The sequence below is a fragment of the Mizuhopecten yessoensis genome, unplaced genomic scaffold, assembly GCF_002113885.1.
Source record: "Mizuhopecten yessoensis strain PY_sf001 unplaced genomic scaffold, ASM211388v2 scaffold10933, whole genome shotgun sequence".
Lineage (NCBI taxonomy): Eukaryota > Metazoa > Mollusca > Bivalvia > Pectinida > Pectinidae > Mizuhopecten > Mizuhopecten yessoensis.
In genome coordinates this window covers 664,993-679,121 of record NW_018408794.1, presented here as the reverse complement: position 1 = coordinate 679,121, position 14,129 = coordinate 664,993, and the positions used below count along the sequence as shown (strand labels likewise).

The 14,129-nt window shown below is 37.0% G+C and overlaps 1 protein-coding gene and 1 long non-coding RNA gene across 2 annotated transcripts in view; both read left to right on the top strand.

The window, feature by feature from the left end:
- Nucleotides 1-3,202: 3,202 nt before the first annotated feature.
- LOC110463824 overlaps nucleotides 3,203-14,129 on the top strand; it is a 13,014-nt gene continuing 2,087 nt past the window's right edge. Inside the window, exons 1-3 of the mRNA XM_021518708.1 lie at nucleotides 3,203-3,412; nucleotides 6,270-6,414; nucleotides 9,663-9,816. Coding sequence (XP_021374383.1) covers nucleotides 3,370-3,412; nucleotides 6,270-6,414; nucleotides 9,663-9,816 — 342 coding nt within the window. The 5' untranslated portion in view covers nucleotides 3,203-3,369. The remainder of the gene's footprint in view (nucleotides 3,413-6,269; nucleotides 6,415-9,662; nucleotides 9,817-14,129) is intronic.
- Nucleotides 12,852-14,129, top strand: part of LOC110463825 — a 3,070-nt gene continuing 1,792 nt past the window's right edge. The window contains exon 1 of the long non-coding RNA XR_002464429.1: nucleotides 12,852-13,670. This is a non-coding gene — a long non-coding RNA (uncharacterized LOC110463825). The remainder of the gene's footprint in view (nucleotides 13,671-14,129) is intronic.

Genomic DNA, 14,129 nt, shown 5'->3' with positions numbered 1-14,129 from the left:
TATTATGGTACACTGAATTGTCTCTGTCGGGGGACGATATATTGTCAATTATATTATATTGAATTGTCTCTGTCGCGGGACGATATATGGATATATTATCTATTTCATTTTCTTGACGTACTGACTATTCTCTGCCGGGGACGATATATTGATATATTGTCTATTTCTTTATATTGACGTACTGATTTGTCTCTGTGGCGGGGCGATATGTTGAGTTTTTTACCATTAGTTGTGGTATATTAAATAAATAGGCTGGAGGACAAGATGTTGATTGTACTTACACGTTGTTATGTTTTGATAAATATTGAAAAATTTGATAAAACCACGTGAATTTATGTGATATATATATATATTTACTCCTTGACGAGATGAAAGTACTAAAGACTCGTTGTTGAGAGTTTTTTCTTTTTGTATTATAACTTCGTCCTTAAGGATAATTTATTCTGCTTTTTTGATATATATATATATATATTATTTGTTTGGTTTTTGTTTTGTTTTTCAGCGATGCTAGATGACACATACATGTACTCGGCAGCCGTCCACAACGTCGGACTTAATGAGTGAAACAGTTTATGTATCGTTTATTAATATATCAACCGAATCCAATAAATCAGTTACACTTATACATACATTACGTTGTTTGTAACCACATGTTTTTGACGTTATCAAGAAGGATCACTTATATTCAGTAGAATCATTTTGGTTCCTACTGCTTTCCGCATTACCACATCATCGATATATATTCGACCAATCAGAACGCTTGTTCCATCGCCGCGGTTGACCTGACCAAAGGAAGTGAAGCACAACATATGGGGATAGCATAAAAATCCGTTGGAGACAATTATTACGTATACAATTAATATAGTAAGATCTCTGACTTATAAGAACACCTTGAAAGTTGATACGGCAGGATCATCGGGATTCATACTGAAACGGTTCACCAGCCATTCTGTTAAATGAAAATTGGCCACACATTCAAGTATTTGTAACAAAACACATTCATTGTTTTCTGCAATATTATATAAAGCTTAATAAAAAAAAGAAAAAGAATAACTGCAAAATCAAACTTTGATATGTGTCTTGGGAACTTTAAAATAATGACAACGACAATGACAATTGTTTTATTCTCATAAACAATACAGTGTAGAGAATCTGAGCTAATTAAAATCCTTATTGAAAGAACTACCGATATGTGCATTTGCATTAAAATACAACGAGATGCTGAAAGGCTTTCCAAATTCCTGTATGTAGAAACATGAACTGAAAATGCCAGTTTTTGATATGTATCATAGCTGTAATGGTGAAAGGCCCACACCGTGTAATTTTGATTTCACATTAAAAATGGCCAAGTCGATGATAATGAACGATTTCAAACAAAGAATCAGACGTTTACCAGTAGTACAACCTTTCAGTAATATTGAACATTCTGCCACCTCTGTGTGACCAAAACCTATAGAAAGCCTAAAAAACCGGGTAAAACCTTCCTCTGTGTGACCAAAACCTATAGAAAGCCTTAAAAAACAGGTAAAATCTACCTCTGTGTGACCAAAACCTATAGAAAGCCACAAAAAAAACAAGTAAAATCTTCCTCTGTGTGACCAAAACCTATAGAAAGCCATAAAAAAACAAATAAAATCTTCCTCTGTGTGACCAAAACCTATAGAAAGCCTAAAAAAAACCGGGTAAAATCTTCCTCTGTGTGACCAAAACCTATAGAAAGCCATAAAAAAACACGTAAAATCTTCCTCTGTGTGATCAAAACCTATAGAAAGCCATAAAAAACAAGTAAAATCTTCCTCTGTGTGACCAAAACCTATAGAAAGCCATAAAAAACAGGTAAAATCTTACTCTGTGTGACCAAAACCGATAGAAAGCCTTAAAAAACAAGTAAAATCTTCCTCTGTGTGACCAAAACCCCTAGAAAGCCATAAAAACAGGTAAAATCTTCCTCTGTGTGACCAAAACCTATAGAGAGACATAATAACGGAAAACATTTCATAACAAATGCTCTTCATCCTGAAGCAACAATACATGTAAAAACTGCAAAAAACACATAAATAAACTTTTTAATGGAAAGCTGCTCAGAAAGATTTTTGTAGCAGATGGCAGACATTAATTTCGCTTTTCGCTTTTCTTTGTAAAAAGATAACTCATAATAAGAGAACGAAGGAGTACCTATGTTTGATCATGTAAAGAGTGGAAACGTGATTAATATTTAGCTTGACCTCGTTCCACGCATTCTCTGGTGTAGTATTGAACATGATAATTCATTATGTAGAAATTCATATTTCAGTTGATGATAAATCTCTCGATACTTGGACCCCTCATGCAAATCCCTTCCAAGCTTTTCATTATGAGTATATTTAAATCACCAGTGACTGTAGAACAGAAAAATACCGGAGGAGGTCGTCTAAATATAAAGTTTGAATACTGCACCATCAAAAGGATACCACAATGCAAAACTGTATCAGGTTTCAACGGAGTATGCCAATGATTGACCGACCAGCGAGCACGTTTTGCGATTGTGTTTTTCTTCCTTTCAACAAATGTCCTGTATATATTTATCGATGAGATGCCTAAAAGTGCGCTTTTTGTATTAATTGCACAAGTAACTATACAATTGTTGGAGTGTATTATATCCAAGCCTCGCATGGTATTTTAAGTAACACAACAAAATATACTAAAACAATGTACACTGTACATATTTTTCATTGTTACTTATACGATATCTCGGATATTTTACAGTCTAGTGTTAACGTATAGCGCATAGGAGTTTGTAATATTTTCTGACAGCTTTCGTTCCAAAATATGATACATGTTTGAAGAGGTGTAACGCTTCTCACCGAAAAACACATCGTTAGACCATATCTCTTTCTGGACGCTAGTTTTGATTTTGTTTTGTTTTTGTTTTATTTATCATCATCGTTAGTAGACATCTAAATATAGATTCTGTAAATATAATAATAACAATAAAAATATACAGCAACATAGGTGTAACACCACGGTACGACTCACTCATGGAGTATAAACATGTCTGCAGATCAGTGAGGACAGCGTGACTTCCCCAAACCTCCAAATGTCAGCCGAGCAACTTGCATGAAAAAAACCCAGTGAAAACAACCCAGTGAAAACAACCCATGTCCTGTGTTGTAACCTAATATTTTGCTGCGTAGTTGATGGTTTATAACGAGAGCAGTATTGCCAGTGCATCATAATTTAAGCACTAGTGCTCCGTGAACACATAACTAGGCTACAGCAGTTGTACATAATTTAAGCACTAGTGCTCGTGCACATTCACGATAAGGACATAACTAGGCTACAGCAGATGTGCACTACTAACATATGTGGTTTGACTTGGGAGATTGAAACATGGGGAGAGCTGCCTTCTTTTCCTTCCTCCTTTTGGGTCTAGGTAAGTGTCATTATTCCTTACTCATTTATCGGTGACATACACTTCACTTGATTAATTGCATTCAGTAAGCAAAGTATCACGTTAGAAATTTCCCTGACACTTTTTGAGTGATGTAAACAACGCGGTGGACTGGAAGTAGATTATTTGTGTAACCAGTTATAACAATGATATGCTGGTTCACGATATCCATTGTATCGGGTACTTTAGTTGTTACATATTTCAGTGTCAATGGCGTAGCAAATCATTTTTCGGAGTGTATGCTTACCGAAATTCCGAGGCGCGTAGCGCCGTATGAGGGGAGGGTATGGGAGGGGAAGTTCCCTTTCCCATAGCTGGGGAAAAACAGAATTCTATTAGGCCCTAGAAACAATGTCTAGTAATCTGGGAAATCCTTTTAGTCTGATTATTAACAAGTAAAACCCGACTTTTTATATGAACGGGCGACATTCTATTTATCTGTCACCCAAATTGCATTCATATCGACTGTATACTGCATCTGGTAACAGTTCAATGCTTAATTGAATACCGCAATACTCGAGCACATAGTAACGCGGATGACACAACACTTACCATCTGGTATTAGAAAGTCAAATGCACTGGCCAAATTCAAAACTCACCTCTTCACGTCTGCTTTTTAGAAGACATCATGTAAATACCACCCTTTTATTTGTTCAATTATGTGCACATTGCTTGCTTTAATGTATAAAAGAGATTGTAAGCGTTTGTTTTTTGTTTTCACAATTATAACCATAACTATTATAACTATATGTTGTAAAGCGCTTTAGAGTATTTTTACAAATTATATAGGGCACTATATAAATGTTGTATAATATTATTTATCATTATTACATGTATGCTACGCCACTGAATGTAGTTGAATTTTTACAACAAGGATTCGAATCGATTTGTGTGTTTGTTGCTTAACAATCCACTTTATGAAATCGATTTTGAAATCTCTGTTTAAGTGACGGTATGGTATCTGCACCTTTTATAAATTGAATTTCCTCAAATTTTTCACGCATTTGATATCAAACCTTTTCCCTCTTTGTCGTTTTACTTATTTTAACTTCGACAATTTGGCTATCATAAATGGCCGCCATTTGCAATTCTGTAAAACAAATTTATACAGAACTGATATTGACATCTCAAACAGGTTTTTTTAAATCCCATTTTTTTCGCCAGCCCACTCCCCCTTTCTATACTTGGGATCTTTTATTGTCCTTTGTGTCAGACCTTTTTCTCCCTATATAAGAAACGAGATTGTGGCGAGAGTGTGCGAATGCGTTTCTGAGTGTCTGCGTGGACTATGTGTATCTGTATCCGTTATGTTATAGCCCCTCTTAACGTCATTCGTTATACATTACGAAAACTAACGATATGTATTATCTTATGGCCCCTCTCAAGGTTATCCACTATGTTACAACACCTCTTAATGCTATCTAATTTATAAGAACCCTTCTGAACGTTAACAATTATGCTACTGCCCCTCTAACCATTATCCAATATATTCAAGTCCCTCTTACCCATGATCAATGATCGTATAGCCCCTTTTGATATGATACATTTAAGGATTAACCTTTTATTTTGTTTTGTTTATGAGATAATAAATCCAATGGAGCACGAGGTAAATTGTTCGCAAACGCTTCGAAATAAAAGGTTAATCCTTATATTTACAATATTTTCTTTTAACAATAACACCATTAATAGAGTCGAATACAGGCATTTACCTTGTGTAATCTGCGTTCAAAATTATTTTGACGTCATGTTAATCCATGCGAAACAGCCTTTCTGAAAAGCCGTTGACAGACAGCTAAACCCCGCCCACTTTATCCGTGACAAAAAATGAAAAAAGTTCCTCAATTTCAATATTTCTATTCACATAAAATATCCGTATTTATCTTCATAATTGTATTAGTAAATTGAGGTACTGGGGCAAAATACTTAGTAGAAAATACTAATGACCGCGGTCGTCCATCGTTTAAAAGTGATGCGCCCCAGGGCAGGAAATAGAGAGAGCTACCATGGTGTCTAGCCTAGGCCTGGTGGAAGTTTAATGTGCAGTTATTGAAATTGCTGTTTGTAAGCAGACCAGAGGTTTGTACATATCACATGTACACTGTATGATGTGGCTAAATCATTAGTCGGCCGAGTGACTGTTGATGTAACATTTGGGAAACGAGAAGTTTGACCTACATTTCTAGGAACGATAGCCATCGTGTCTGTGTCATGGCGGCCGACACTCATAGATAGTCTAAATGCACGCACGGTAGTCTAAATGCTAGCGTTTGTTTGTAAACATTGACATGAGGTTTGCGGAAAGAATTCCGCCAATATTTAAATATATTCATACGCGGTGAACTGTGTCACGTTCTACACTCTAGTTATTGAGAAATAAACAGACTTGCTCACACTTAGGTTATCGATTCCGAAACAGTGGCAATTGTAAATATTACCTTTTTAATGTTACACGCTATCTATTGTATCTATTGTTATCCCGTATCTAAAAGTCCCCTTTAACTATTTCCATTATCTAATAGCCAGTAAGACGTTATACATTATTTTAGAACCACTTTCAACATTATCCATGATATTTTGCCATGCTTACCAGTATCCCTCACAGAACCTTGCCTCTTAAAACCCCTTTTACGTTTTCAGATTATTCAGTATTTTTCGTTTTTACAGTGTTGATGTTCCTTGTACATGTAACAAGTCTATGACTCCACATTTAAGTTTGTTTATGATGCAAGTATAGGAAATGTATCTTTCCTTCCTATTCTATATGTTTTAAACCCCTGAGGCGTGTTTGATAATGACATTTATCCTGAATTATTACGTTCCATGTCATCATTGGATACAGTGGCTGTATCCGTGCGACTTGCTGAAGCACAGGACGGAGAGTGTCCGCCTGGTGTAAACTTGCTGAGGACTTGCCGCTGTCAAACTGATGGATTCGGGATCTGCTGGAACCAGAAATGTGATCTGTGTAATGGAACTTTTCGAAAGCAAGTATTCTATTTGTATTTTTAGAGTCGAACTTCTCCAGTCGATGTGGATTATTAGTATCTACTGATACCCAAAAAATGACTTAATTATCTTAACTATAAATTTTGGAACTTGGAGGTAATTTCATTGAAAGCTTTACCTTGGGATATATATCATGTTAATATTATCACGAACGATTTACTACGTTTTATGGCATGTGATGTAAAAACACTTCATTTGAGCCTAACAATTCTCGTTTTCGTATAAGAAAGTTTATTTGGTATATCACTTGACTGACAAATTTATATCATTTAATGTACAGTTGTTTCGGATACCTATCGGACTTCTGAAGATATCCTTGATTTTGAGTTTTTATGATCAGCGGAAAACAGTTATACATTTGTGTCTGATAAGGTTTAAGTCTAAAAATAAGTTTAGATCTTAGAAATATTTCATCGTGTGATATTTTTTTTTCAAACTTACATCATTTCTCTTCATAACTTTCACGGTTTCCAGCAGAGAGTCATAACTCTACATATCTATCACGGTTTCACGTAGTGAGTCATACATTTTCATATCTATTATGGTTTTTCGCAATGAGTCCTAGCTCTTCATATATATCATGGTATTTCGTAGTGAGTCATACATTTTCATATCTATCACGGTTTCACGCAGAGAGTCATCTATCAGCATGGAGACAGTATATATCGTCATACATATATGTACGGACAACATCTATCAGCATAGAGACAGTATATATCGTCATACATATATGTACGGACAACATCTATCAGCATAGAGACAGTATATATCGTCATACATATATGTACGGACAACATCTATCAGCATAGAGACAGTATATATCGTCATACATATATGTACGGACAACATCTATCAGCATAGAGACAGTATATATCGTCATACATATATGTACGGACAACATCTATCAGCATAGAGACAGTATATATCGTCATACATATATGTACGGACAACCTCTATCAGCATAGAGACAGTATATATCGTCATACATACATGTACGGACAACATCTATCAGCATAGAGACATTATATATCGTCATACATATATGTACGGACAACCTCTATCAGCATAGAGACAGTATATATCGTCATACATATATGTACGGACAACCTCTATCAGCATAGAGACATTATATATCGTCATACATATATGTACGGACAACATCTATCAGCATAGAGACATTATATATCGTCATACATATATGTACGGACAACATCTATCAGCATAGAGACATTATATATCGTCATACATATATGTACGGACAACATCTATCAGCATAGAGACATTATATATCGTCATACATATATGTACGGACAACATCTATCAGCATAGAGACATTATATATCGTCATACATATATGTACGGACAACATCTATCAGCATAGAGACATTATATATCGTCATACATATATGTACGGACAACATCTATCAGCATAGAGACATTATATATCGTCATACATATATGTACGGACAACATCTATCAGCATAGAGACATTATATATCGTCATACATATATGTACGGACAACATCTATCAGCATAGAGACATTATATATCGTCATACATATATGTACGGACAACATCTATCAGCATAGAGACATTATATATCGTCATACATATATGTACGGACAACATCTATCAGCATACAGACATTATATATCGTCATACATATATGTACGGACAACATCTATCAGCATACAGACATTATATATCGTCATACATATATGTACGGACAACATCTATCAGCATACAGACATTATATATCGTCATACATATATGTACGGACAACATCTATCAGCATAGAGACATTATATATCGTCATACATATATGTACGGACAACATCTATCAGCATAGAGACATTATATATCGTCATACATATATGTACGGACAACATCTATCAGCATAGAGACATTATATATCGTCATACATATATGTACGGACAACATCTATCAGCATAGAGACATTATATATCGTCATACATATATGTACGGACAACATCTATCAGCATACAGACATTATATATCGTCATACATATATGTACGGACAACATCTATCAGCATAGAGACATTATATATCGTCATACATATATGTACGGACAACATCTATCAGCATAGAGACATTATATATCGTCATACATATATGTACGGACAACATCTATCAGCATAGAGACATTATATATCGTCATACATATATGTACGGACAACATCTATCAGCATAGAGACATTATATATCGTCATACATATATGTACGGACAACATCTATCAGCATAGAGACATTATATATCGTCATACATATATGTACGGACAACATCTATCAGCATAGAGACATTATATATCGTCATACATATATGTACGGACAACATCTATCAGCATTCAGACATTATTTATAGTCAGACATATATGTACGGACAACCTCTATCAGCATAGAGACATTATATATCGTCAAACATATATGTACGGACAACCTCTATCAGCATACAGACCGTATATATTATTATACATTTATATTTACATTCTATGTTGCATTTGCCTTTATGTTGTAAGCAAACCAAATTCCAGTATATGAGACTGTATACTGCAATATACAGTGATTCGGTCAGTGTAGGAATACAGCTCCAGGTGTCCTAGGTAAACAAACATGGCCACCAGATACTTTATGTATCAATAGGCCTATAAATGTGGGGACAACATCTATCAGCGTACAGATCATACATCAACGTGCAACTACTTTATATTGACATACATGTACAATGTACATAGTACGATGCATGCAGTAGGTACATGTCATCGACGTACAATGCACAGGCTGTATTTATCAACAAAGATCCAGTATATAACAATTGATGTACAGTATGACCATACAATCAGTTACACTATATGTAAGAAGTAATGACGGATGCTATCTATCCTTACCAGCTACGTGCCTCTTGCATTGATTTCTTCTCAAGTCAGCTTTTTGGTTGTTTTTTACAACAACTTTAAGTTCTGATCTTATATATATATAGCGCATACATTTCACGTTCTTGTTACAGGGTAGTTGTGGTGTTTTTTCCCCGAAATAAAGAATATGATGAAGATGCTTACAGTATATACAAAAATATAATATTAACCCTGTTGCAGATGATATTCCGCCATTTCGTCCTCATCCCATGAAATTTCTTGCTCAAACTCAAATCAAATTGGTCATTTGATACCGTTGTTTCTTTTAAATTTAAACAAATTTAATTTTTAGGAAAAGATCTGTAATCAATGATTTTGGATTCCGAGATCCAGGACGTCGACCTCGACTACCTCGACCTCGGCGATGCCGCGCCCGATGTCATCCTCTGTGTACATGTAATGTTATTGGAACTGGATGCTGCTGTCCGTGGACTGTATCTTCGATGGTACAGTGTTAGCGTTGCATTGCTGTTTAAGATCTCATCAGAGAGGCTATGTAACATCAATTGCATGAGTGTGGATGTAGGTGTGGGCGTGGGCGTGAGGGTGGGTGAGGGTGCTAGTATGGGCGTTGTCGTAGGCGTGGCTGTGGGCGTTAGGGTGGGTGAAGGTGTTGGTGTTGGCGTAGGCGTAGGCGTGAAGGTGGGTTAAGGTGTTATTGTGGGCGTTGGCGTGGTCGTGGGGTTGATGGTGGGTGAACGTGTAAGTCTATGCGTTCGCGTGGGCGTGAGGTTAGGTTAAGGTGTTAGGGTGGGCGTAGGCGTGGTCGTGGGCATGAGGGTGGGTGTACGTGTTAGTCTAGGCGTTGGCGTGGGCGTGAGAGTAGGTTTAGGTGTTAGGGTGGGCGTAGGCGTGGTCGTGGTCTTGAGGGTGAGTGTACGTGTTAGTCTAGACGTTGGCGTGGGCGTCGGGGTAGGTTTAGGTGTTGGGGTGGGCGTATGTGTGGTTGTGGTCTTGAGGGTGGGTGTACGTGTTAGTCTAGGCGTTGGCGTGGGCGTCAGGGTAGGTTTAGGTGTTAGTGTGGGCGTATGCGTTGGCGTGAGGGAATATGTGTGCGTGTGTATTGATGTGGGCATAGACGAAGGTGTTGGTGTTGGCCTGGGACAGGTTAAAGTTTTACAGATAACTATATAAGGTATATTTGTATCCATCCTCGAAATACAGGGGTTACGCTCATTTTCCTCCTACACCACTGTAATATGTCATAGCAAACTTGAACGCTCAGTGTGCGCCACCTTGTAGATGAGACAAAAAGACTAGTTCGTTCTTTTGATGTATATCAAAAGTATATCGCGGCCAGTAACGGTAAAAATTGACAGGTTTTGAAGTCGGGCGTCTCTCCTTTGTAATCTTCAAAGGACAGGTAACAGCCTAGCGATTGGTCAGGTTTTTTTTTACCTGAAACCAATCAAACAGCTATGTTCGTGCCTTCAATTTTGCTATGACATATTCCAGGGGTGCAGAGAGTGAAATTGAGCGAAACCCCTGGATATCGAGGGTGATTTGTATCTAACATTGATGCAGGAAATCTGATACATAATATAGGACGCATTCTCTTCATCAAAATCCATCTTTACAAAGTGTTTGGGGGTATCTTATCTGGAAGCATGTCACATAATATTAGCCTATAGTTTGGGACTGGTATTTTCCCTGGCATTGCAGTGGGGTTGAACATTGTGCTTAAGAATGTCTAGATATAGCGTTAGTGCCTTTGATTTTGGTAGGTTGTTTATATACAAGTAATTCAATTGCAAATCTATAAAACCTGTCGACAACGGGCTATCAGAATGAACTTGTCATGATGTTAAATAGGAGAAGTAAACTGTCAGTCAACTTTGATAGACATTTTGTTATGAACGAAACGTTGAAATGTAACAATGCTTGAATCTTTTCCCGTTGGTGTTATATTTGATATGGTAACAATGTTGCATGTTGACATGGAAAAAGGCTTAAAAAAATGATAAAGGAACAATATCATGGAAGTCGACACAATGACAGGATTGAGAAACTTGACATGGTAGCAATATTTGGAAGGTTCCCACGACAAAAGGGTTAAAGAAATAACATGGTAACAATATTTGGAAGGTTCCCACAACAAAAGAGTTAAAGAAATAACATGGTAACAATATTTGGAAGGTTCCCACAACAAAAGAGTTAAAGAAATAACATGGTAACAATATTAAGAAGGTTGACATGGTTACAAGAATTAAAACTTAAATTAGAAACTTGACATTGCAACAGAACTCGGAAGCCAGACAATGAACATGAAACAAGTCTTAGACAATCGACATTGTAACAGAACTCGGAAGCTGGACATTGTACATGTAACAAGTCTAAGAAACTTGACATTACAACAGAACACAGAAGCTGGACATGGTACATGTAACAAGTCTATGACACTTGACATCACAACAGAATTCCGAGGCCAGACATTGTACATGTAACAAGTCTATGAAACTTGACATCACAACAGAATTCCGAGGCCGGACATTGTACATGTAAAAAGTCTATGACACTTGACATCACAACAGAATTCCGAGGCCAGACATTGTACATGTAACAAATCTATGAAACTTGACATCACAACAGAATTCCGAGGCCGGACATTGTACATGTAAAAAGTCTAGGACACTTGACATCACAACAGAATTCCGAGGCCGGACATTGTACATGTAAAAAGTCTAGGACACTTGACATCACAACAGAATTCCGAGGCCGGACATTGTACATGTAAAAAGTCTAGGACACTTGACATCACAACAGAATTCCGAGGCCAGACATTGTACATGTAACAAATCTATGAAACTTGACATCACAACAGAATTCCGAGGCCAGACATTGTACATGTAACAAGTCTATGAAACTTGACATCACAACAGAACTCAGAGGCCGGACATTGTACATGTAACAAGTCTTAGACAATCGACATTGCAACTGGACTCGGAAGCCGGACATTTTACATGTAACAAGTCTAAGAAACTTGACATTACAACAGAACTCAGAAGCCGGACATTGTACATGTAACAAGTCTATGACACTTGACATCACAACAGAATTCCGAGGCCGGACATTGTACATTTAACAAGTCTATGACACTTGACATCACAACAGAATTCCGAGGCCGGCCATTGTACATTTAACAAGTCTATGAAACTTGACATCCCAACAGAACTCAGAGGTCAGACATTGTACATGATATAAGGTATATTTGTATCCATCCTCGAAATACAGGGGATACGCTCATTTTCCTCCTACACCACTGTAATATGTCATAGCAACTTGTTACATGTACAAGGTCCATCTTCTGAGTTCTGTTGGGATGTCAAGTTTCATAGACTTATTACATGTACAATGTCCGGCTACTGAGTTCTGTTGTGATGGCAAGTTTCTTAGACTTGTTACCTCGACAATGTCTGGCTTCTGAGTTCTGGTGCGATGTCAAGTTTCTTAGACATTGTACATGTATGACATTGCAACAGAACTCAGAAGCTGGACATTGTACATGTAACAAGTCTATGAACTTGACATTGCAACAGAACTCAGAGGCCAGACATTGTACATGTAACAAGTCTAAGAAACTTGACATTACAACAGAACTCAGAAGCCGGACATTGTACATGTAACAAGTCTATGAAACTCGACATCCCAACAGAACTCAGAAGCCAGACATTGTACATGTAACAAGTCTAAGAAACTTGACATCACAACAGAACTCAGAAGCCGGACATTGTGCATGTAACAAGTCTAGGAAACTTGACATTACAACAGAACTCAGAATCTGGACATTGTACATGTAACAAGTCTATGAAACTTGACATCCCAACAGAACTCAGAAGCCAGACATTGTACATGTAACAAGTCTAAGAAACTTGACATCACAACAGAACTCGGAAGCTGGACATTGTACATGTAACAAGTCTTAGACAATCGACATTACAACAGAACTCGGAAGCCAGCCAATGAACATGTAACAAGTCTTAGACAATCGACATTACAACAGAACTCGGAAGCCGGACATTGTACATGTAACAAGTCTATGAAACTTGCCATCACAACAGAACTCAGAAGCTGGAAATTGTACATGTTACAAGTCTATGAAACTTGACATTATAACAGAACTCAGAAGCTGGACATTGTACATGTAACAAGTCTTATAAAATCGACATTGCAACAGAACTCAGAAGCTGGACATTGTACATGTAACAAGTCTATGAAACTTGACATCACAACAGAACTTAGAAGCTGGACATTGTACATGTAACAAGTGTATGAAACTTGACATTACAACAGAACTCAGAGGGTGGACATTGTACATCTAACAAGTCTAAGAAACTTGACATTACAACAGAACTCAGAAGCTGGACATTGTACATGTAATAAGTCTATGAAACTTGACATTACAGCAGAACCCAGAAGCTGGACATTGTACATGTAACAAGTCTATGAAACTTGACATTACAACAGAATTTCGAGGCCAGACATTGTACATGTAACAAGTCTATGACACTTGACATCACAACAGAACTCAGAAGCTGGACATTGTACATGTAACAAGTCTAAGAAACTTGACATTACAACAGAACTCAGAAGCTGGACATTGTACATGTAATAAGTCTATGAAACTTGACATTACAACAGAACCCAGAAGCTGGACATTGTACATGTAACAAGTCTATGAAACTTGACATTACAACAGAATTTCGAGGCCAGACATTGTACATGTAACAAGTCTATGACACTTGACATCACAACAGAACTC